This window comes from Rhineura floridana, chromosome 2 (assembly GCF_030035675.1).
Source record: "Rhineura floridana isolate rRhiFlo1 chromosome 2, rRhiFlo1.hap2, whole genome shotgun sequence".
Classification (NCBI taxonomy): Eukaryota; Metazoa; Chordata; class Lepidosauria; order Squamata; family Rhineuridae; genus Rhineura; species Rhineura floridana.
The window spans coordinates 7,262,948-7,285,929 of record NC_084481.1 but is presented as its reverse complement, the minus strand read 5'-3'; the positions used below and the strand labels follow the sequence as shown (position 1 = coordinate 7,285,929).

Genomic DNA, 22,982 nt, shown 5'->3' with positions numbered 1-22,982 from the left:
GTCTGCAGGAGAGGAGGTGGGAGTTTGGTTGCGCATGCGTAGTCTGTTGCACAAACTGAAAAGCAGTGTTGGATACAACCCATAACCACTAGTTCTCTTGTCAGGCTCTTTTGACGGTTCCCAAAGCCAAGACCCATATAACGTGCCTCCCCTGCTAACTGTATTCTGCACTAGTATGCATTGCTGGCTGTTTTATAGGCTGGTGTTTATTCTGGTACATTGTAATGTAACACCCTGATCTCCAAACTGTAAAATCACTGCTGTGTCCTTAGTGGGGTTTTTTTAATTGTAGTAGTTCTAGTCTCAGAAATGCTCAGGTTGATATAATTTCAGATTTTCTTCTGAAATGTAGGAACAGTTGTAAAACCAGGAAAGAACTGGGGGGGGGGAAGCGTGAGAAAGACCAGAATATGGAGTTTGCAACAACTGTTGCAGAACAAAAGGGACGTGGTAACAGAATGTGTTGCTTTCCTGCAAAGTCACAGGAGAGAGATTGTCAAGTTTTCAAAGTTTATTGTACAAGTAGCAAGCATTGTACCTCACGCTGGCAGAAGGCAATGAGATGGTAAAGTGAGCATGGTTTCCTGTAGCAAGGCTATTTCAGTTGTATTTCTCATACCATAAAATAATGAACATACGGTTGTTGTTTTTATTTTACACAATCACTTGACACATATCCACATGCTATATGTGGCCATTATATATTGTCCCTGCAACTAATGCAGGTGATCTGCTAGCTGGAGCAAAGAAATGTGTGAGCTGATGCAATGGGATACTGTAGTACCATCTTTCATAATTAGGGAAGCTCCTAACCAGAATCTCTCTTTGATTGTGCAAATTGCTGCCATGGTATGCTGTGGATTTCTAACCGATGCATATTACTGCTCATATTAGTAGACCATTTGCATGAGCTGAGAAATAAGCAGCCTGATTTAAGATACCTGATTCAAACTGGGGACTAAGGTGAAACAGAAGTAACATGACTAGTCTGAGAGAATGGGATTCTGCAGACACTGTACAGGGGCTTGAGACAGAGGCAAGTTAGTTATTCTGGAACTGTTAGGCAACTTCAATATATTTTTCTTGGCCTCCTCCAAAGGATCTGAAAGTGGCAGTTGCTGTAGCAGGCAGGGAAAGGCAGAGTAAAGCGGCCAGTCTCTGCCTGGACACCGGCCAATTTATACTCGGGACAAATGTCTCATTTGTTTAATGGCCAGGTCAGTTTGTGCCCCTGACAACCACAAGGTTAATTTCCTCGCTTTTAGGTCGCTTCAGCCTCAGAACAACCCCTTTAAAGTTAAAAGTGGTTATCAAGATTAGTGTCATGGCACAACAAAGATTCCTGGCATCTTTCTTAAAGGGACCATTTGTGGGGGCTTCAGAACAAAAGGTTTTAGGCTACCAAGGAAATGTGTGTTCTTCTTTCAAGACTACTGAGCAGTGTTTTTACTTGCACAAGCCAAACAAGTTACGTTAATAAAGCCTTATAAGAAAAAGCTTACGAACACATTACTGTTGTGTTCAAAAGAGGGCTCCATGTTGTTTAGCTGACATGGGAAAGTGAATTTTGAGTTCTCTTTTCATAAATGGACTTCTGAAATCAACGGACCTGATCTTATGAGCAATGCCTTGTGTATATACTGCCTGATTGGCAAATCGATTGGCAAATGAAAGTCATGTTATACTCAGCTAAAGCCTCATATAGAGAAAAACAACTGATTATCTTTTCTGGAACCTTGTTTAGTAAGGTGGTTTTTTGTTTTTGTTTTTTGCTTTTTTTTTTAACAAAAAGACTCGGTCACTCAAACAAAACAGCTCCAGTGATTTAAAAAGCCTTGGTGAGGAACAAAGTCTGTGTTGTGTTGTGTTACTTTAAGTAACTTTAAGTAAAGTTACTTGAAAAACAACAATCAATCTTGGCTTGTGCAAAATGTGTTCATGACACTATCTATTATCAATTATTTAAATATTTATATGGAATTATTTAAGGGATAACTGCATATTAATTACATTTATTCATTTATTCATTTATATTCCACTCTTCTTCCTAGAAAGAGCTTACGGCAGCATCTGTAGAATGTAGCTCTCTTTTCTCTCTACATTTCTTGCTTTCTTGCTATATAATAAATTTCAAAATGCATGGTTTATGATATATAAAAAATATGCCATAAAATCTGTTCTCTTATTTTTATTTTATTTATTTATTTGTTTCATTTATAAACCGCCCAATAGTGAGTGGCTCTTAGTTAATCTTTAATTTAAACAAGAGATGGTATTTTGTTGGGTAAAATCCATTTAATCCCACTGCAGCAGGAGTAACATGGGAAGTCAAGGGGGACGATGCAAGCTGTAGTTATATCTCTCTCACAGCACCATCAATGTAGTTCAATATGCATGGCTAGAATAAGCAGAGGGCGTTGGATTTTGAAAACAGCAGGAGGTTCACATGCACATACACACATGCTCAAAAATATAAGATACATGCATCTAGCAGGTTGAAGTGGTATAATACATTTTATCACTTCAGTACTCTAAGTCTTACATCTGTACAATAAGGTGGGTTTGTATTATTGCTGTATCCTGAGTATAGATAAGGCAATTGTGTTGAGTTCATGACTGAGCTAACATTATAATGGGACTTCATGACTTGCTCTTGTAACACTCCTCTAGGACATTATCATGATTTAACCTCCCCTCGAGCTTTATGGGCTCTGGTTTTTTTCCTGCCTTGTTTTTTATTCTCTGAAACATGAAATTCCATTCCCCCCTTTCCCTTAAAAACAGGAAGATTTCTACTCAGATCTTGAAAGACTATCAACACTATTTCTTGTAGTCCAAAAGACATCTAAACATACTGTAGGAAAATGTTAATTAAACTTACAGTTGCAATCTTCTAAAGGACCTTAATGATTCTGACCTACAATAGGGATTCTGACACTGTTCTCAATTTAAGCCAGAACTCCTTTGTAAATAGGGTCTATGTCTTTTTCCAACACCACAGGAGTCACTTTCACATGATTAGTTATGTCTTCCAGGTTGTTTTTTAATTACTTTTTAAAGAAAACAATTGTGTCAGTTTTCTCTGTCTGTAAATTCACATAGTACACCTGCTGTGTCGCAGAGTTCAGATCCTACACTGGAGAAATTCTTGCACACCAGACTGGTGAAGCTGTCAGAATGTTCAGTTATACACTGAATTTTAAGTGGGTAAAATCCAAGATGAAATTTGCAGGGAGAGATTCCCGTAGAGGTTCTATGCACCTTTTGAATACTATTTCAGCTATAAATCAGGAATGAAATGCAATTTTTTTTCTTCTGGCTTCCCCCTGCTCCTCTTTCACCCTGAAGTTGTGCATCCTAACTCTTTTTATCAGCCGCAGAATCTTGATGGTTATTTGTACAGTCTTGGTTTTTGGTATAGTTTTATCTTACAATTAGATTCTAATGCTGTCTCTTTTTGGAGTGGTGGGGACTGGAGCTGGGTGAGATGTGAATGTATTTTGTATCAAGCTCCCTTGCCCCTGAAAATGGTCTTCTTCCAAATTAAATCAAATTTATTATGAGCATCCTATGCCTGTTAGGGATGGGCGAGAAATTCAATTCAGTTCACATTTCAAAATTAATTCATCAAATTTGCGCTTTCCGAAACAATTTAAGAACCAAAACACAGCCATCCTTCCATTCACACTTATTTGAATTTTGCAATGCAGTTTGCCAACCAACCAACCAACCAATGTTTGCAGAATTTCATGTTAGGGCAAAGTGTGCATAAAAATGAATATATGAGTGAAAATAACATAAAAATGATGAGAAATTGCTTGCAAAATATATATCATTAGTCAAAGCTGCCTACAAAAGTGTGTTTATTAGGAGAAATTCGCAGGAAAATATTGGGCCCACAAAAATGTACAGTAGGGCCCCGCTTCACAGCGCTTCGCTTTATGGCGCTTCGCTAATGCGGCGGTCTCAATTAGACGCAATTAGACTAAAGCCCCACTCATATGGCGCTTGTCCCACTTTTATGGCGGTTTTTGGGCATCACGTTCCATTCTATTCAATGAGTTCCACTTTTCAGCTGTTTTCGCTTTTCGGCAGGGATCTGGAACGTAACCCGCCATATGAGTGGGGCCCTACTGTACTTGGAGAAATTTGAACTAAAATCAGAAGAAATTTCATGAGGATTTTTTTCATTAAAAAACCCACAATTTATGGCAGAAATCTGGAGAACTGAATTTCAGATTGGAAAAATGAGAAACTGGGAGAAATGAAATCAACTGATCCTTCCATCCCTAATTGCAACACGCCATACACTTGAAATCCCATTGTGGATATTGGCTTCAGTAGTGAGGCTTTTTTCATTTTTGTTTGGAATCCCACCTCTATCCACACCACGTGCTCTGTTGTTGCACATTTTGTGGATGTTTCAAAAGCATCTTTGAATGTGGAACAGAGTGACCAAATGGCTGATAGTCAGGAGAGTGAGAGAACCCCCGGCGGGCATGAAAGATTTTGCACATGCTTAAATGAATTTACTGGATTGTTGCTCATGTTTGTATCTCTTGCCATTTTATTTTAGGCATAATACATGGAGTAAAGAAGCGTGGTTTAATGGAGTCAAGTGCATTATATATACAATCCTTGTTACTGTATTTTTGTTGATTTTTTATATTTATATTGAGTCTAATTCTTTATTTCTTCCTTCCCATCATTTTTGCAGTTTGTGCTGGTACTGAGAACAAGCTAAGCTCCCTGTCTGATCTTGAGCAACAATATCGTGCATTGCAGAAGTACTATGAGAATTGTGAGGTGGTAATGGGTAACCTAGAAATCACTAGCATTGAACATAACCGAGATCTCTCCTTTTTACGGGTAAGTGACATCTCTGTTACTTTAAAAATACATGAGCTGACATTTGGTATTGCACTGATGATTGAGGTATAGATTGATTGAGCTGTACAGATGACAGCTTTACAGAGATTTTTAGGTGGTGTGGTAGAGCTATGTGGCTAGTGGAACACCTGGATTTTGTGTATGGGTCCTGCCATGGCCTTTGGTCAGATTGATAAGGCAAGTTTGCATAGGGCTCTAAGCTGTACTCTGGAAAAGATGACATTATCCTTTGGAAGGGTGCAATAGATTCCTGGAATGGATGTGCATCCTTTTTGGTGTAACTCTTACCAATGCCTGTTGGTAGTGCCTAGGATGAGTAACATGCACAACATCACTTCTTAATTACTGGAGCAGTCTTGAAACTTTTTTAAAAAAATAGTTAATACATGAAAGAATTTGTGCATAGCTAATTAAGAAATTTTCTTTGTGAAAATGGTAAGCCTAGCCAATTTTTTCAACTTAGACTATTTCACTGTTTAATAGACTTGAATGAGACTAGAGGAATTGGCTGCAATTAGGATAACCAAGTGAATATACTTTACTCCCTGAAGTTGAACTGCAGCCTTTTCTTGGCATTATGTTATCAGTGATCAAACTTCCGGTGCTGGATCATGTATGGCAAAAGGAATAGTGAAAGGCAGGTCACAGTTGGTGCTGCACCAAATTTACCCTCTGTATGCTTAGCCTGATCATGTATCTCATTATTGATGGTCAGATTACATAGGCTGGAAATGAAGGGACTAGCAAATATCATGAGAGAGAAATGTAGGATCATCAAGACTGATGTTTCCAAGTTACAGCTGTTGTTTTTACAGATCAAAATTCGACTCTTCACTCAAAGGACTTTCAGTGCAGCATATAGTTTATGAAAGTTCAAATCTGTTGTAATAGTATCTGCACATCTTTTATGTAATATGTCAATATATGCAATTAATTGTTTTTATATATGTATCAATATATTTATTATATTATATGGTATATAGCTTTGAGGTGCCTCATGGGAAGTGATTCAAAAACTCAAATAATATAATATAATAAACTAGATATCCTACTGGGAGGAAGAACGGGATATAAATCTAATAAATAATTAAAGAATAAAGAATATCTGGCATGCATGTATACTAAGGGTCAGCAAATTTGGTCCCTGAGAGATACAATCTGCTTTGCCAAGGAAACTGAGGCTGTATGCTTCTGAATGCCAATTGCTGGGGAGTGGTGTTGGGCTCACATTCTACTTGTGGTCTTCTGTGGACATGTGAGAACAAAGTGTTGGGCTTGATGGGCCTTCTGTCAAATCCAGCAAGGCTCTTCTTTATGTTCTTAAATGTAGAGGCAAAGGCAGTATAGTGGTGCTAGCGCAACAGAGCCTCCTGCCAGGGCTCACTACTCTTCACATCTCATAGTGATTCCTCAAGAAAACTAATTGCTGACTATGCAGTAGATGTTTATACATATAGTGATCTCTGTCATATTTTCCCTGAACTCCCAGCTTCTATCTAGTGCTTAATTTGTTTTTGTTTTTTCAAGACTCCTCTAGTGTTTAATTTGACTTCAGCCTTCTAAGTAAAGGACTGAGTGAAATATTTGAGGCTGATAAACTTGAAGAAATGAGAGCAGCAGGTGGCAAATCCATAGAATCTTCTCGTGTGTGTGTGTTTGGTAATAGTTACTAAGGATTTCGCTTATTTGTTTTTTTTATTATTTTACCTGAGACTGCCCCCTCACAGATGTCTCAGCAAAAAATAGCAGCGCTTGTTAAAGTGAAAAATTATAGCCATTAACAAAACATAGAAAAGATGTTCTTGGAGGGTGGGAAAAAGGTGGTATGTTTATGTTAATAATTTGACATTCATTAGCTTGAGGATGTTTCTTATTTCATCCTCTTAAAAAAACATTTTAATGACCCAACAAAGGTGGCAGATGGGATGTAATCAAGAGCTAAGCTACTTGTCACTTTCAACTTGGAAAATTATGAAATCGTGCTGCTATTTCTGAAGCTCACATTCTTATGATAACACCTGCTTTCCTTTGACTTGAAATGGTCTCCAAGTGTTCTTTATTTAAAATCATGGAGATTTACAGAGTTGTAGCAGTAGATGGGTCCTTTCTTTGAGGTGCATAGATTGTACAGTACAACTATCTACAGTTGGGTGTAGGAGACGCAGTAGGGCAGAGATGGGTAACCTGTGCCTCTCCAGATGTTGTTGAATTACAGCTCCCATAATCCCTATATGTCATTCTGTCTGGGGCTGATGGGATTTGGAATCCAATAACATGTGGAGACCCACAAGTTTGCCACCCCTGCAATAGGGCACAGAAGGAAGTTGGAAGTAAGGGTAAACAGGAGAAGAATATGCATTCAGTAGTGGTAATTAGATACACAAGATGTATCACTGAACATTAAAGTCAGGATCATACAGACCATGGTATTCCTGATCTCTATGTATGGATGTGAAAGTTGGACAGTGAAAAAAGCGGAAAAGAGAAAAATCAACTCATTTGAAATGTGGTGTTGGAGGAGAGCTTTGCGCATACCATGGCCTGAAAAAGACAAATAATTGGGTCATAGAACAAATTAAACCAGAACTATCATTAGAAGCTAAAATGATGAAGCTGAGGTTATCATACTTTGGACACATCATGAGAAGACATGATTCACTAGAAAAGGCAATAATGCTGGGAAAAACAGAAGGGAGTAGAAAAAGAGGAAGAGCAAACAAGAGATGGATTGATTCCGTAAAGGAAGCCACAGACCTGAACGTACAAGATCTGAACAGGGTGGTTCATGACAGATGCTCTTGGAGGTCACTGATTCATAGGGTCACCATAAGTCCTAATCAACCTGAAGGCATATACAACAACAAAAGTAGATGCCAAGTTGTATCAAAGGATTCATGGAGAAAAGCAGTTTTTCTGAGGGGTCTTAGCTTAATGGCTCTTTCTATGTGAACCTTGTTTCATGTTCTGCAGGGCAGTGTCTATACCAAGTGCCCACACCATGAGAGGCAAGCAAGGAGCTTTTGCCTCAGTTGTTCTGAAGCTGCATAACCTTCCCAATGAGGTCCAAAACTGCTGTGAGTCTTTGAAAATGATTTTTGGAGAGATACTGGCTCTATTCAAAGGTCTACAGTATTTGAGTGCATGTGGTGTGCTGCTGCTGCTACTGTTGATTGTATTGATGGTATTGCATATATTGATGATTGTCTTTAATTTGCTTGTGGCTATTTTTAATATATATTGTTAGAAGTCACCTTGCACCTTAGAGGGCTGGAGAGTAAATGTTTTGAATGAATCGATATTGGATGTAAATGATTGTGAAGTTAACCAACATCTTGCATGAGAGCTTACAGTATAACTCCATGCAGCTCACAGTCACATTGATTTTGACCTCGCTAATAAATACTATTCTGAAGTCAAACATCTATTAACAACATATTGGAACATGGTACTCACAAGCTATTGTATCAAAAGCTTGTGGCAGCTAACATAAACCATGTCATAGAAGGGAAAAGATAAATGTAGTCAGAATATATCCAAATAGCACAAATTAGCAAACCATGCCACACTTTACTGATGAAGGTGAAACCTGCATAAATATTGTCAAGATTATTGGCAGTGTAAGGGCAATTATTTCCAGGCCTCAAATAAAGGCAGTCTGTGGCAAACTGTAAAACAAAATCTAATTTTCAAGCCTTCTCAAGAAATGTTTCATAGCTTTCACCAACAGTGAAGAAATAAAGCATACAGATGAGTGTAAATAAATTCTTCCTCTTGACCAGCAATAATTCAGGGGATGCTATAGTCCAGGTGTAGAATATATGCTTGCCATGAGTGTGGCTTAAGTCTCCAGTTGAAAACCGTGCATTCACAAGGCTGGGAAAGACTTTTGCCTCTAACCTTAGAAAGCTGTGGTGTAAATCTAATAGTGTATTCACACATTCACATTCACACTTTCAATACTCTTTGTGCCTGAAAAAGTCTTGGCGTGGTCACACTGGTCATTTCTAGTCAGTGCACATCCTGTAACTTCCTGCTGAAATTCTTTAACTTTTTATACCACACATGTTCTTTTTTTTTTGTCTTCCTTTTGTTACGCTGTAGCCCCTCCAGACAGCAATAATATGGTAGCATTAGGGAAGCTCCACAGAACAAAATAAGCCAGGATAAATCAGCCACTAATGTGCTATTATTGTGTCAGGAAAACATTGCAAAATACACCTTCAATAAAACACCAGTCACCCACACAGTTTCTTCTTTTGGAATTTAACACACAACCTGGTATTGTGATCCTTTGAGCTCTGTCACTATACTGCTTGAATGTGAATAATCAGTTGTTTCCATTCAAGAAATAGATACACTCCCTACTATGAGTTTCAGGAGAGTATCAGCTGTTGGTGCTCTGAGTTGCAATGAGAACACAATCATTCTCCATCTCTCCCCCATTCCCTGCATTAAAATATTCAACTTCTCAGTAGCCCCCCCATCTAGTTCTTTTTACAGCTCACATAATCTGCCTGTGTAAAATATCCTAATACCATGGCTTTCATTCAGCCTTACAGTGCAGATCTTTTATCAACTCTATCTAGAAAGCGTTATTAAAGGACAGCAGATAGAGATTCCAAATAACCTTCAAGTTTTTACTGTAGATCTTTATGCTTTGACACCCCCACCCCAAATTAACCCATCTGAAACACTCTTATTCCTTTTTTCTCTGGCAAAAGCAGCACAAGCTTTCAGATGCATACAGAAATTATTCATTTGATTTGTCATGACCCTCTGCAGTCACAAAGTCTTAAAGTAGAATTTCTCAAGGAGCTTGAATGGCGGAACTGTTATGCTCATACAGGGTGTTGCACCTGTGACCTGAGTTGGCTGATAATGGATAGGCCCATTCTGGGATCATAAAATACCAGCCATTCCGTCGATCTCTCAACCTGAGTTTAATTTTTAATTGCTGCATTGTTTTAATGGGATTGTCTTATTGTATATTTTAATTATAGATGTTTATATTTTAATGTTTGTGTAACAGGTTTTTATACTTTGTAAATTGCTTATAATCCTATTTTGGCATTAAGTGGTATATAATAAATAAATAAATAATGAATACACTGGATAGCTTGGCATGCATGGGCCAATATCGAGACCTTCTGCTGAAAAATCTTTGGTAATAAAATAGAAAAATAATGCTATTTACAAAGAGAGACCTAACATATAAAGGAGGGGTGGGGGATCTGTGGCCCTCCAGCTGTTGTTGAACTCCAACTCTTATCAAAGTGCTAGTTTTGACTTATAAAGCCTTACACGGCACAGGACCACAATACCTAGCGGAACGCCTCTCCTGATACGAACCTACCCGTTCACTACGTTCAACATCTAAGGCCCTCCTCCGAGCTCCGACTCACAGAGAAGCTCGGAGGGTAGTAACAAGATCCAGGTCCTTTTCAGTGGTTGCCCCCGATTTATGGAACAGTCTCTTAGATGAGGTGCGCCTGGCGCCTACACTTTTATCTTTTCAGCGCCAGGTTAAAACCTTTTTATTCTCCCAGGCATTTTAATCTGTTTGTGTTTTTAATCTATATCAGGTTGTTTACTTGTTTAATAATGTATATTTTGCTGTTCTTGTGATTTTATTGTATTTATCCATGTTGTGCACCGCCCTGAGAGCCCTTGGGCTGTGGGCGGTATATAAATCGAATAAAATAAATAAATAATAATAAATAAATCATACCTGACCATTAGCTATTCTGGCTAGGGCTGATGGGAGCTGGAGTTGAACAACAGCTGGAGGGCCACAGGTTCCCCACTCCTATTTAAAGAAAGCTGTCTGTGCTGTGTGAATGCATCCTTACCACTGAACTGAGAGATGAGCACACAATTCCCTACCTGCTCTCTCTGTTGCAGCCACTTTGCTTCCTTCTGTTCCCTGCAAATGCATTTTGTTAATATTCACCAGATGGAATAAGAAGTAGCAATGAGGGAAAGAGGGAATAGTTAGGGAAGGGCAGCTTGAACCAGTGTTTGACTTGCTGCTATGTTTATCTGTCATTTCAGTTGCAAAAACAGCTGCAGAGCACAGCTGAAGGCCAATCTGAAAACCCTTTTTATTGCAGCTGTCTCCAGCTTAGATTGAAGTCCACATGGTAGCTATGTTGCAAATGCTATTGGTGAAAGTTGGAATGGTATTGTACAATTTTGTTAGAGCATTAAAAATGGTCACACATGACTCACATATAAAAGAATGAGATGGGCTTTCTTTTGAACATTTTGGTGTCTTGTGAATTCTGTCTGCGTGAGGAGCACATTTCTCCACTTGGGAGACGCACACATTTCCCTTCAGCCCACCTTATTTTTGTGTATTTGTTTAGGAGGCAAAATTTCTCTCCAAAGATTGTATTAAATTACCAGGGGAGTCCTGTATGCTGCAGCACTTTCAGGTTTATGTATTTAACAAAATTTACATACTGCTTGATTGCAATAATAAATAGTTGGTAATAAAACCTCCAAGCAGGTGGGAACATACTTAAAAATTAATGAGATGGCCAAGGGTCTACCCTTTTATTTTAATGAAAAAAGAAAAAAAGGATGGGTACACTTCCATCACTTGGGATAATGTGAGCAAAATGCTCCTGAAAATGATGCTGTGTCCATTCCCCAAAAGTTGGCAACACTCTCTCCTGTCCTTGCCCCCACTGTTGTGAGATGCATATTACATTAGGACATTGGGGGAGGAAGGATTCTGTCCTGCCTTAATTTATTTTAAGATGTAAAAGATAACAGTATTGTGGCAAAGTGATGTAATTCATTTACAGAGAAAATATATAGATATACAATGTATCACAGGTCTCATTCATACAGTTTTGTAACTGAACCAGTTTTCCTAATTTAAGACCAGTGAATGGGATAGTTTAGTGGATGGGAATTTTGGCACTTTAATGCTGATTCAGAATAAGCAGCACTAAATGCTCTTGAAGACCATGTAAGATTTGTGAGTTTTCTGTTCAGGTTTGGCTGAATCATATTATACAGTTACTATTACGTCAGTTTACCTTAGAGAACTGTTATAAGGCTGACCTATATCATTATTCCCATACTACAGGGAAGAACCAAGGCTGGGATATAACTCCTCTGCTAAGGCAGCTTATTGAGTTCATGGCATGAAACCAGGGATTCTTGAGGAATTTCTTTGTGAATTCCAGTATCTGAACTTTTAGCTATCCAATGGATTTTACTCCGTCTCCAAATGTTGCAAACACAGTTCTCAGCATGTTCTTACTCAGTACCCTTCTCTAGTTCTAGCATGTATAATGACTTTTTGTGCACGGTCTTGAAGCATTGGCTCTTCTAGCCAGCACTGAAAATTAGAAGCATAGGAAGCTGACTTATGCTGAGTCAAACCATTGGTCCATGTAGCTCAGTAGTGTCTGCACTTATTGGCAGCAGTTCTGCAGGGTTTCAGATAGGGGTCTATCACGAACCTGCCCTTCACCAGGGACTATCCCTCCTGACACCCCACGCTTGGTTCAGGAAATCCCCACCCAGTGGGACGCTTGCCTCAGCCTGGGTTAGATATGCTCTCTGCACCACAAGCTTCAGGCCTTCGACCTTTTGTCCCACCCAAAAGGTGACCACCGGTGTGCCCTGTTAGTCCAGTAGGATGTAGGTACAGGAAGCTAACAAGAGATGGATTGATTCCATAAAGGAAGCCATGAACCTGAACTTACAAGATCCGAACAAGGTGGTTCATGACAGATGCTATTGGAGGTCGGTGATTCAGAGGGTCCCCATAAGTTGTGATCGACTTGAAAGCACAGAACAGCAACAACAGGAACTGAATAGGACGCTGATATGGTAGCACATATGACCAGGCAGACACACAGGAATTTAGTGAACCAAATAACTTTATTAAAATACAAGATATCAAATAGTATATAGATGTATAGTCTGTATCTTTCCTACCTGTCCTACCCCCCTTTAACTAATATGTAACCAACCCTATATTTTAATGTCGACTCCCGCCCCCTGCAATCTGCATTGTGCAGGAAATGCTGGCTTAAGTTTTATTTTAACAAAAACAGTCAAGAATATAGAAAGCATCCAAAGCTCTAGCGGCAAATGCACTTAAATTGAAAATGGATTTATTACGTTGTAAAGCCAAGTGTATGGTTTCCTTGAGGACTTGATGGTGAGGTATTAAGATTGGGCTTCAATGATGAGTGTAATGAATTTTAAAGGCTGGTCACAACCTTAATTAGGAATCCAAAAAAATAACATTTCACGCTATATGTTGATGGACTTTGCTCAAGGGAATCATAGGGGTCATTAAGGCCTGTTTATGCATATCCTTCTTGCTGTCTGCTTTTCCCCTCCAGGGAATAAAAGTTATATCTTCAGAGTAGGGGAAACATAAAAATATTTGAGAGGATAACTGATCCATGGGATGGTAACTATAACTGAATAGAATAATTTTTTATTCTGCCTTGAAGAATTTCTGTCATTGTCATTGTGCATTAAAAAAAAAATCAAGTTGTTTTCTCCTCCTGGTGGCTGAAAGTGAAACTTAACAAAACTGGCATTTAAAAGATTAAATAAAGTTGCATTCTAATTCATCAATTTAGTGTCTGAGATCAATGAATTTAAAAGCTGAAATAAATAGAACATAAAGTCGTTAATGGTAAGCCGTCAGGGGGCAGCAGATGCGGGGGAGGAGGCTGGAAGCTTAGTGAACTTGTGTTCACTAAACCAGATCAATTTTAAAGGTTTCTGCTGTGGATGCCTGCAGGCAGGCTTTGAAAGTTCAGAACTGCCAACATAAATGGTGATATTGCAGCATTTAACAATATTACTAGTAGCCCTGTCTGAAATCTGAGAGTAGCATTAAGCTTGCCTACTAATTAGAGGCTTACTTGCAGAAAGTTGTGAAACACTGTAAGGATTAAAAATAAGGAAGATGGCAGTGGATGGGTGGACCCTGATTAATTTCTTTACAACGTCTGCCACAAAAACACTCTTAGTGTTTCATTTCTGATAGCAAACACATTAAAAACCCACACAAGTTTTTTTTTTAAATCTTCCAACTTCACATTTAAATTGGACCTAATCTATGGCTTTGATTGATTATAATCAGTGAAAAACTTAAAGGCTAATATATTAATTCATTGCACAGTCCACATTACTTTTACATTGTGGGTACAGATTGATGACTATTGTGAAGATAAAACTAGTTTCACAGCCAGTTTGTTTCTGCAAGCTTCACGCGAGCTAGGTGAAAAACTCTTTGAGTACAAAATATTTTCAAAATAAATGCAGAATCTGTGCCATGATATTTCTGTGGAAGAAGCTGAGAAGACATCCAGAAACTCTGAAAATAGAAAGATAACAGGTATCATGGCAAAGTGCTGTAATTCATTTGCAGAGATAATATATAGATAATACAATTTATGGCATGTCCTATTCGCACAGATTTGTAATTGAACTATTTTTCCTAATTTAAAACCAGTGAATGAGATTGTTTAGTGGATGTGAATTTTGGTACCTTAATACTGATTTAAAATAAGCAGCACTAGATGCTCTTGTGGAAGAAGCTGAAAAGACTTTCAGAAAATAAACATTTTTGTGCACACTTTTCCCCTAATCTATGCTTTTTTTGAACACAGTTTTTGGTTGGAGAAGTGTATCGCAAAATACAGAGAAGGGAGAATTTCAAAGGACAGATGTGTTTTAGTTAGCACTTGATTTTCTATATACCAATTAAAATGTGGATTGAACTAATTTCTCCCCCATCCCTACCCAGAAGGGGAACTCGATTGTGCAGCTGATCCCTGCAGAAATCCGCTTTGCCTGCCCTATGCTCCGTGCATGGGAAGCATCGAGCACAGGGCTTGCAAAGCGCATTTCCCAGTGCTTCCAAATGCCCAACAGTCAGCAGTTGTCAGGCATTTAGGAAGCATTGCACAAAGAATTGTAACAAAGTGCTTTGCAAGCCATATTCTCACCACTTCTCAGCAAGCCAAGTTCTCGGCATGTATTGGGATGGGAGAGAAATTGAACTGTGGTTCCCAGGTGCCCGGTAACCAGATGGCTGTTGGGTGCTTGAGAAGCACTGCACAAGGGACTTTGATGGAGGAGGGACAACCCACATGTCAATCATCACACATAATTAGGGTGTCAGGTGATTGGCAGGTGAGTTGTAAGAGTCAAAGTTGGCACATGGGGGTTGGGACAGATAAGGATCAGGTCTTCCAGGTGAAAAAAGTTCCCCACTCCATATAGATGTTAAAGAACATGAGACACAAGATGGAACCCTGTGGGACCCCACAGCACAAATGCCATAGCAGCAAGCAAAACACCTTTTCTGGAATTGACCCTGATGGTAGGAGCCAAACTACCATACCACTGCTTCCCATCCAGAATGATACTGTGGTCAATGGTATCAAAGACTGCCAAGAGATTCAGAAGAATCAAGAAGGTTAATCTCCCTCCGGCCATCTCTGGCAGAGGTCATCCATCGGGGCAACCAAGGCTGTTTCCGTGCCAAAACTGGGCCTGAAACTAGATTGAAATGGTTCTATATCAGTGGTTCCCAAACTTTTTTCCCTGTGAACCACTTGAAAATTGCTGAAGGGCTTGGTGGACCACTTAATGATTTTTCTGCCTTTTATAACAATGGTAATTCCACAGAATTTAAGTTATAATATAATAAAATACAGTATAAGAAATAAAAGAAGCTATATAATAAAATCAAAATGAATATTTAATGAGATGGATGTGGCATTTCCCATCTTCAACCACAAACCCACAGACATTCCATGGGCCACGTGAATGAAGCTCGTGGACCACAGTTTGGGAACACCTGGTCTATATACTGTAATCCACTTCCTCCAACTATTCCTGGAACTTATTGCAGGAATGCAAGCAAGCAAAGGAGGCCCATAAAGGAACTATTTGAAAAACCAAATACAGTGTTATTCAGCCATAGTCAAGTACATTTAAATCCACTTTATTACAATGGGAAAAATAAAGCATGTGCTTAACTCTTAATCAAAGGAGCTTAATAGTGCTTAAATTTGCTTGCCACATGCTTGGATGGTGCAATCCTATTCATGTTTAATTGGAAGTAACTTCCAATGGCACCTACTCCCTGGTAACTGCAATTCTGGGCATGTCTACTCAGAGGTAAGCCCTGTGACGTTTAATGGGAAATTCAGTGGGTATAGGATTGCAGCCTAAGTTCTTTTGGATTACAGCCTACCTGGGAGTACCCTACCTGGGAGTAAGCTCCACTAAACTCAGTGGTTCATAGTGATGTATAAAATTGTGCTATCATGTTGCAGTCCTATACCCACTTACCTGGGAGTAAGCCCCAGCGAACACAGTAGAACATGCATAGGACTGAACCATACTGATACATATATGTTGTATAAAACAGGTACGGCGCACAGAATATGGCTAACCAGCTGAAAAGCTCACAACTGTTAGAGTGAAGGCTGTGATTCCTCTCACTCTTTATTTTATTTTGTTTTGCTAACATCCATACCTTGTTGTTTTCTGAAAATGCTGATATCTGTAATTGAGGCCAGGCTGAGGTCCGTCAATTTTAACAAACCATTAGCTGAAAAGAGCCATCCTGTCAATTAGATCTATTGCTGGATGTCAGTTTAGCCTGAGGTTACAACAACCGTGGCCCAGCACTAAGTAATGACTACGAGTGTTGATACACACTCCCCTGTCAGCTATTCACTTCAACCCAGAAATAATCATCTGATCTCAACGGAGCAGCTGCTTTTACACTGCAAATTATTACCTCTTTGTTTCATTACTTGTAGGGCCAACTGGGATTTTTAAAAAAAGAGTTAGATATAAATTTATATCTTATCCCAATGAGGTACCATCTGAATTCTCAATAAAGACAAAGCAGATTGATATATGGGCGAATATATTAATATCCTTCAAATATCTCTCTGAAAACAACTATGTATTTCACTAGCAGTATAAAATAGGACTTTCTGTTTACACAAAATGAAAATGAATGATGCCCTGAAGAATTGCAGTCCGGCCGCTTAGCAGGCCACCATGTTCACCCACAACATCTCTGTTGGAAGAATGCAACGTAGCATAGTACCAGTGGCATTGCTGAAAGAAAAGGAAGTGTTCATCACTGGCCAGATGCTACATTTCCTGTCACTTGCCCTTCTGTAATAGAACGCTTACCCATAGCTACATCCACGCGGCCTTCAGAATGGCAAATACGTACGTGAAGAAATGCTGTATGGTTTCTTCATATGTTTAGAACCTTAATGGTAAGGCTGAAAGACCAGGAGGTAGGAGCAGGCAGTGCTGTGCACAGCCTGGAGTGCAGAGGGCTCCTGCAGCTTTAATAGTTGTGTAGGACAGAGCAGCTTGTCATGCATGCTAAGAAAAGATGCACCACCTACAGTCTTCTACAGCACTATTGAAAGTACAGTAACTTTGCCTTCTTCTGTATGTGGCCACCCTATCACGGCTCAATGAAAGGCCTTTGAATAACAAACTCAGTGTTTAAATGAGAGTTGCTTGAAACATAATATCTGTAATTCTGAACATCTTGCTGCTATGTAGCTATTAAAGACAGAAAATACAAGAGAGCCCTTTGGTAAGGATTGTTGACCTTGTTAACTGTTCTGTTCTGCATGCTTTGAGTCGTACAGTAGTTTCTAATACATCTCTCTCTCTCTCTCTGTCCCTCATTTTATACATTATTTTTTCTTAATAATGTTATTTATTTAGTTTAATTTTTGTGAATTGTATTGTTTTCATTGGTGTATTTTTATATTTGTGTTTATTTTTCTTTGTAAGCCGCCTTGAGGGCCTTTGGCCGAAAGGCGGGGTATAAATAAATTTATAATAATAATAATAACAACAACAACAGCATCAACATCAAGTCAGGAGGGTCTGTATCCTTTCCATCAGTGCCTTTTGATAATGAGCTCACAAACCTTGGGGATGATAGCCAACTTTGTTTCAAATATCCAATAAGGGTGGTCATCTCACCTCTTACTCCACAGAAACAAAATAATCAAGTCTCTTCTGTGTCTTCTGCTCACAGAAAGGGGGGAAGCAGGGGTAGAGTTGGAGTGTGTATTTATAGCAGACCTTCTCCTGGTCACAGGTCATGCTGCATCCCAGCGCAACACACATGTTGGTGCCACTTTGAATTGGTGGCACACTTTGCCTCACTGTCTTCTTGGAGACTTTTAAAATATTTTATTACTCCTGGTGGTCATCTTTGTGGGGCTTTGCCCTTGATCCCAACAGATGGAAGAAGGTTGTTAACAGTGATGTTCATTTTTGTGTGTTGATTTAGGATTCTGAAAGAAAATTGTGATTTTACATGTGATTGTCTTTTATACCTGCAAACTCCATGTATTTTCAAAATGAATTCGCTTTTAAATGTTAGCCACTTTTCTTGAGAGTCTGCATTATTACCCACCCCATCCCCACTCAAAACAATCTTCTTTTCTGGCTGAACTGAAAAGGGAAGAACAATAAAGCACATTCTAAGGTGTTACAATTTCCCCCCACTTCTCTAATAATAGGAACTATCTTGATTTCTCATTTCTGGGCAGTGGAAATTTTCAGCCAATTGTTGTGTAGGTCTAATTGGAGATGGTGAACTCTACGAAGACTGAAGTTCTGGAAACTTTCAAACTGCTGGTCTTGCAAAAACAGTTCAGCCCTTAACAAGTAGAGTATATGGTGCAGTTCTAACTGCTTAGAATTCGATGGGATTAGAATTGTTCAGGGAATGACCATTTACATTGGTCCCACTGGTTGGAAATCAGAAGGGCTATCCCAATAACTTGTATATTGGATGTTTTTATGTTGTGCACCGCCCAGAGAGCTACGGCTATTGGGCGGTATAGAAATATAATTAATAAATAAATAAATAATCGTAAACCAGCCCATTTTTTGGTCTTTGAATTTAAAATTGACATTTAAAAGTATATTTGCTTACAGAAAATTTACAGCAGTCTTCCCAAACAGCTTTGCTGATTGGGGCTGATGGGAATTGCAGCTGAAAATATTTTGAGGGTACCAGGTTGGGGAAGGTTAACTTTCAGAGTAGTATGTGCTTTTCTTAAGTTATATTAATGAAGATGTATAAATAACATAGTAAACACAATACAACAGCAGCAGACAGCAAGGTGGGGCTGCCCTGCTCACGACCTCTGTCTGGCTGAGTTGCTGTGGCATACTAGGACAGAGAGGGGGAAGTGCATGGCAGCAGCAAGGTTTGCATGGTGCAAACACACTGGAAGAACCAGTCCAGTGCTCTTGCTGGCATATTTGTGCTGTGCCAACCTCACCAGTGCTGTGCCCCTCACCCTCTCCATCCTGGCATGCAGCAGCCACTCAGCTGGATGGAGGTCAGGTGAGTAGTGCAGTCCTACCACACCATCTGCTGCTGCAATACAGAAAGCCCACAGAAGGCATTGTACTACATTTTAAAATGGCTTATTAGTGACCTGCATGCAGCCAGTGACTGAGACATCTACTTGGTGAAGAGGGGCTGTATAGTTCAGCTGTAGAGTACAAGTGTTGCATATACAAGTTCCCATGTTTTGGCCTAGCATCTCCCCTTAAAAGGTTCTCAGGAGGCAGGTGATGTGGCAAACCTCTGCCTGAGACCCTGGGGAGCTAGAGTCAACAGTACTGGGCTAGGTGGACAAATAGTCTGAACTGGTATAAGGCAGCTTCCTGTGTTCTTGTCCTCTTCCCAGGTAGTGACACAAGCCAGGAGGACATAGAGTCAGACCCATAGGCAATATGAATTCCAGTCTGACAACAAACAGGCAATGCACTCTGGCTTGATAGATTATAGTTTTATCCTGCTTTCCAGACAAAAACTGGCCCACCGCAATTAACATTCAGTTTGCAGTGTTGCTAGTGGGCATAGTGTATACATGAAAATAAAAGACTGGCTTCACTCTCAGACTTACAGACTAGCAGCCTAAACACACAATAGAAAGGGAGTAGAAGAAAGCGATAAAGGTGGGAGATCAATTTTTCATTGCCGGAATAAAGCGGAGAGTGATAAACAAACAAACATGCATCCATTTGTGGCCTGCCTGATCTTCATTTGGTGGTCTTCTAGCTGGAATGTAGACTGTGTAGCCCCTAATCTCCTGAAGGGTGCCAGAGGCCAGAGTGTGCTTCCCTTTCCCTTCAGCAGTCCCAGGGAAATTGGGAGTTGTTATTTTTGGCAAGGAGCAGGAACGCAAGTTCCCTGCAATCAGTGACTTTCTCTGGACAGTGGGTGGGACCAGGATGATCTCCCCTTTCCTACAGTACTCTTCCTGGAAGGAAGAGAATACAAGCAACTTCCTAGTGGCCAGTGGCCAGAATCATGAAAGAAGGTAGCAATATTTTAATACTGAAACATTATGAATTGGTGGTATTCTAAATTTGTGCTACTAAGCTGGCAAAATTTGCAGATTCTGCTAATGTCAAATATTTATTTAATTTCCAGCTTTTTAAAAAAAGCTCAGAATCAGCTGCCTTTATTCTGTATAAAGATAGTATTAGATGGCTGAGTTTCTTCATCACATTTACCCTTTTGTTTTTTCATGAATATACTAGAGATTATAAATGCTGTGAAATTTGCTCTGCTGATTTAGAGAACAGATAAAGTAAGTTAAATAGGATGGAATAAATTGTAGGGGGGAATATTGTCACTGATTTTTCCATTCCAATCACTGATAAGGAGAGCACATCTCTTGTTAAGTTAATCATTCTGCTGATTAATTAGTGCTCTTCTCTGTTAGCTTATTTTGATCATTAAGAAGACTTCCCATATTTTCTTTAGCCATTCAGTCGGAGTTTTCTTGCTTTTCCAAAGTTGAGCAATACAGATCTTGGTGCTTGTGAGTGGAGTCATAACCATTTGTAGGTCTATATTTTCAAGCTTGGATTTTCATGTATATAAAAGTATAGTTTTAGGGTTTCTAGATATATTGTAACCTGTAATCTTTTATATTACATCAAGTAATGAAGTCCAAAAATTGCTTCTTTTCTATCAGTTTCAACTTTTAAATGAACATTGTAGGAGAGAGGAGGGAGCTCCTCCAAAATAAAACAAGTGTCAATGGCAGAACTGGGAATCCTGGCTATCAGTTTCACTGTCTAAACCGAAAATCAGGAGTAGCTAAATGTCTAGATACTACATCTTTAACCTGAATGATACTGAGTAGTAAACGACAACTGGAATTGCACATTCTTTGTTCATCTCAGCATTGGGCCACTTAACTGTGAAATACTGAGCAGTGAAATGAAATAATTTCAAATAAAATAATCTCTTGCTTTATACGCAAATGTATCCAATCCACCTAGACCCTCAACCAGAAAGAAATTATTTTCATTTATTTATATGGCTTTGAATAGAGTTCACACTTCCCTTCTTTCAGATTTCAATCTATAACAATGGAAAATATTTGATTAGGTTACTGCACCAGGCTATTTTAGAAAAGGTCACCTCTCACCAATGACGGCTTTTATATGGAGACGTTATCCTTCTTTAACTAGTTGCCCAACCTCTGATCTCTTAATTATTTCTTTCCCTTGCTTCCATTCTCAAAATTGTTGTATGCATTCAGAATTCTTGTATGAACAGGTAAGTAGCACAGCTCATCATAAAGAGTGGTAGGGCCTGAATCCTATAGCATAAAGCATAAAGTTAATGCTGTGAGTATACAAAAAATGTGTTTGAAATGCATGCAGCTGCCATTTTTGAACGTGGGCATCCATAGCCATTTCATAATCCCTCCTGTTTTGCAATTGCTTTATAAAGAAAGGATTGGCATGGCAGATTTCCTCCTTTCAAGTAACTACAAGTAAGCAATTTGCTGTCCATGTCTAGCACAATCTCTCCCCTCTTGGTTAGCAAGAAGGGAACAGATCTGTTTTACATTCAAAGTTGATTTCTGCACACCATCACCCTGAGAGAGATGTGCGGTTCTTTTGCAGAAAACTTCACAGACCACAAATGGCACCTTTTTTGTTGCAAAAAAATGAACCCCACAAAAACACAATAAAGCTATTGAAAATGGAAATGGACTGCCTTCAAGTCGATCCTATGGTTTTCATGGTAAGTGGTATTCAGAGTGGGTTCACCATTGCCTTCCTCTGAGGCTAAGAGACAGTGACTGGCCCAAGGTCACCCAGTGAACTTCATGGCTGTGTGGTGAGTTGAACCCTGGTCTCCCAGGTTGTAGTCCAACACTTTAACAGCAGTGCCACACTAGCTCTCCAAAGCTATTGAAATGTTCTCCTTATTTTGGTATTAATTGTTCCAAGGACCCTATTTTAATCTTTTTGAGCTCAACCTTGATGGGGTAAAACTCTCTACCAATCTTGCTTCCCTGAGGTATGTATTTTATGAAGCTTAAGGCATACTTTTTTGATGTGTTGATGAATAAAGAAAACAACATTAATTCTTTCTCCTCCCGCCTGCCCTAGTGGATTTTGGTGAAATTGTCTTGTAAGCATCTGGAGCTGAGGGCTCAGCATAGGGGTCTAGTGAATGCTCAGGGAACACCTGATGCTGCAGCATGGCTGAACCTAAGAGGATGCATACCTCATCAGCTTCTGAATGAGAACACACAGTTGAAGGCCCCATGTGAGAGTAGGTTTTAAGTAACGTAAACATGTTAAAAAGACATCATAAGTGAAGGTATGGTAGAGTATGTATTTTATTTATTTATTTGTTAAATTTTTATACCGCCCCACTAGCATAGCTCTCTGGGCGGTGTACAACAAAAAATACAGATATATACAATAAGGTCCCATAATATAATACAACAAGAACATATAAAAAGAATAAAAAATCTAAAATCAATTACAGCAGATTTTAAAACTAGATTAAAATTAGATTAAAATGCCTTAGAAAAGAGGAAGGTAGACACTCATTTCAGTCCTGGAGGGTGGATTTAATTTAAAATATTTCCTAGGATTGCTCACACTTTTATCCCCAATGGGTTACACACTATACTTGTAACTAGATTGTTACCTTCTTCCTTTGGCAGCCTTATTCCTAATTAATTGTCGCAGGGCCACATAAA

At 39.1% G+C, this 22,982-nt stretch overlaps 1 protein-coding gene across 6 annotated transcripts in view; it reads left to right on the top strand.

The window, feature by feature from the left end:
• Positions 1-22,982, top strand: part of ERBB4 (erb-b2 receptor tyrosine kinase 4) — a 1,247,562-nt gene that overhangs the window by 450,199 nt on the left and 774,381 nt on the right. For all 6 annotated transcript variants that reach the window (XM_061607686.1, XM_061607684.1, XM_061607681.1 and 3 more), the window contains exon 2: positions 4,718-4,869. In XM_061607686.1, the coding sequence (XP_061463670.1) occupies positions 4,718-4,869 (152 nt within the window). The remainder of the gene's footprint in view (positions 1-4,717; positions 4,870-22,982) is intronic.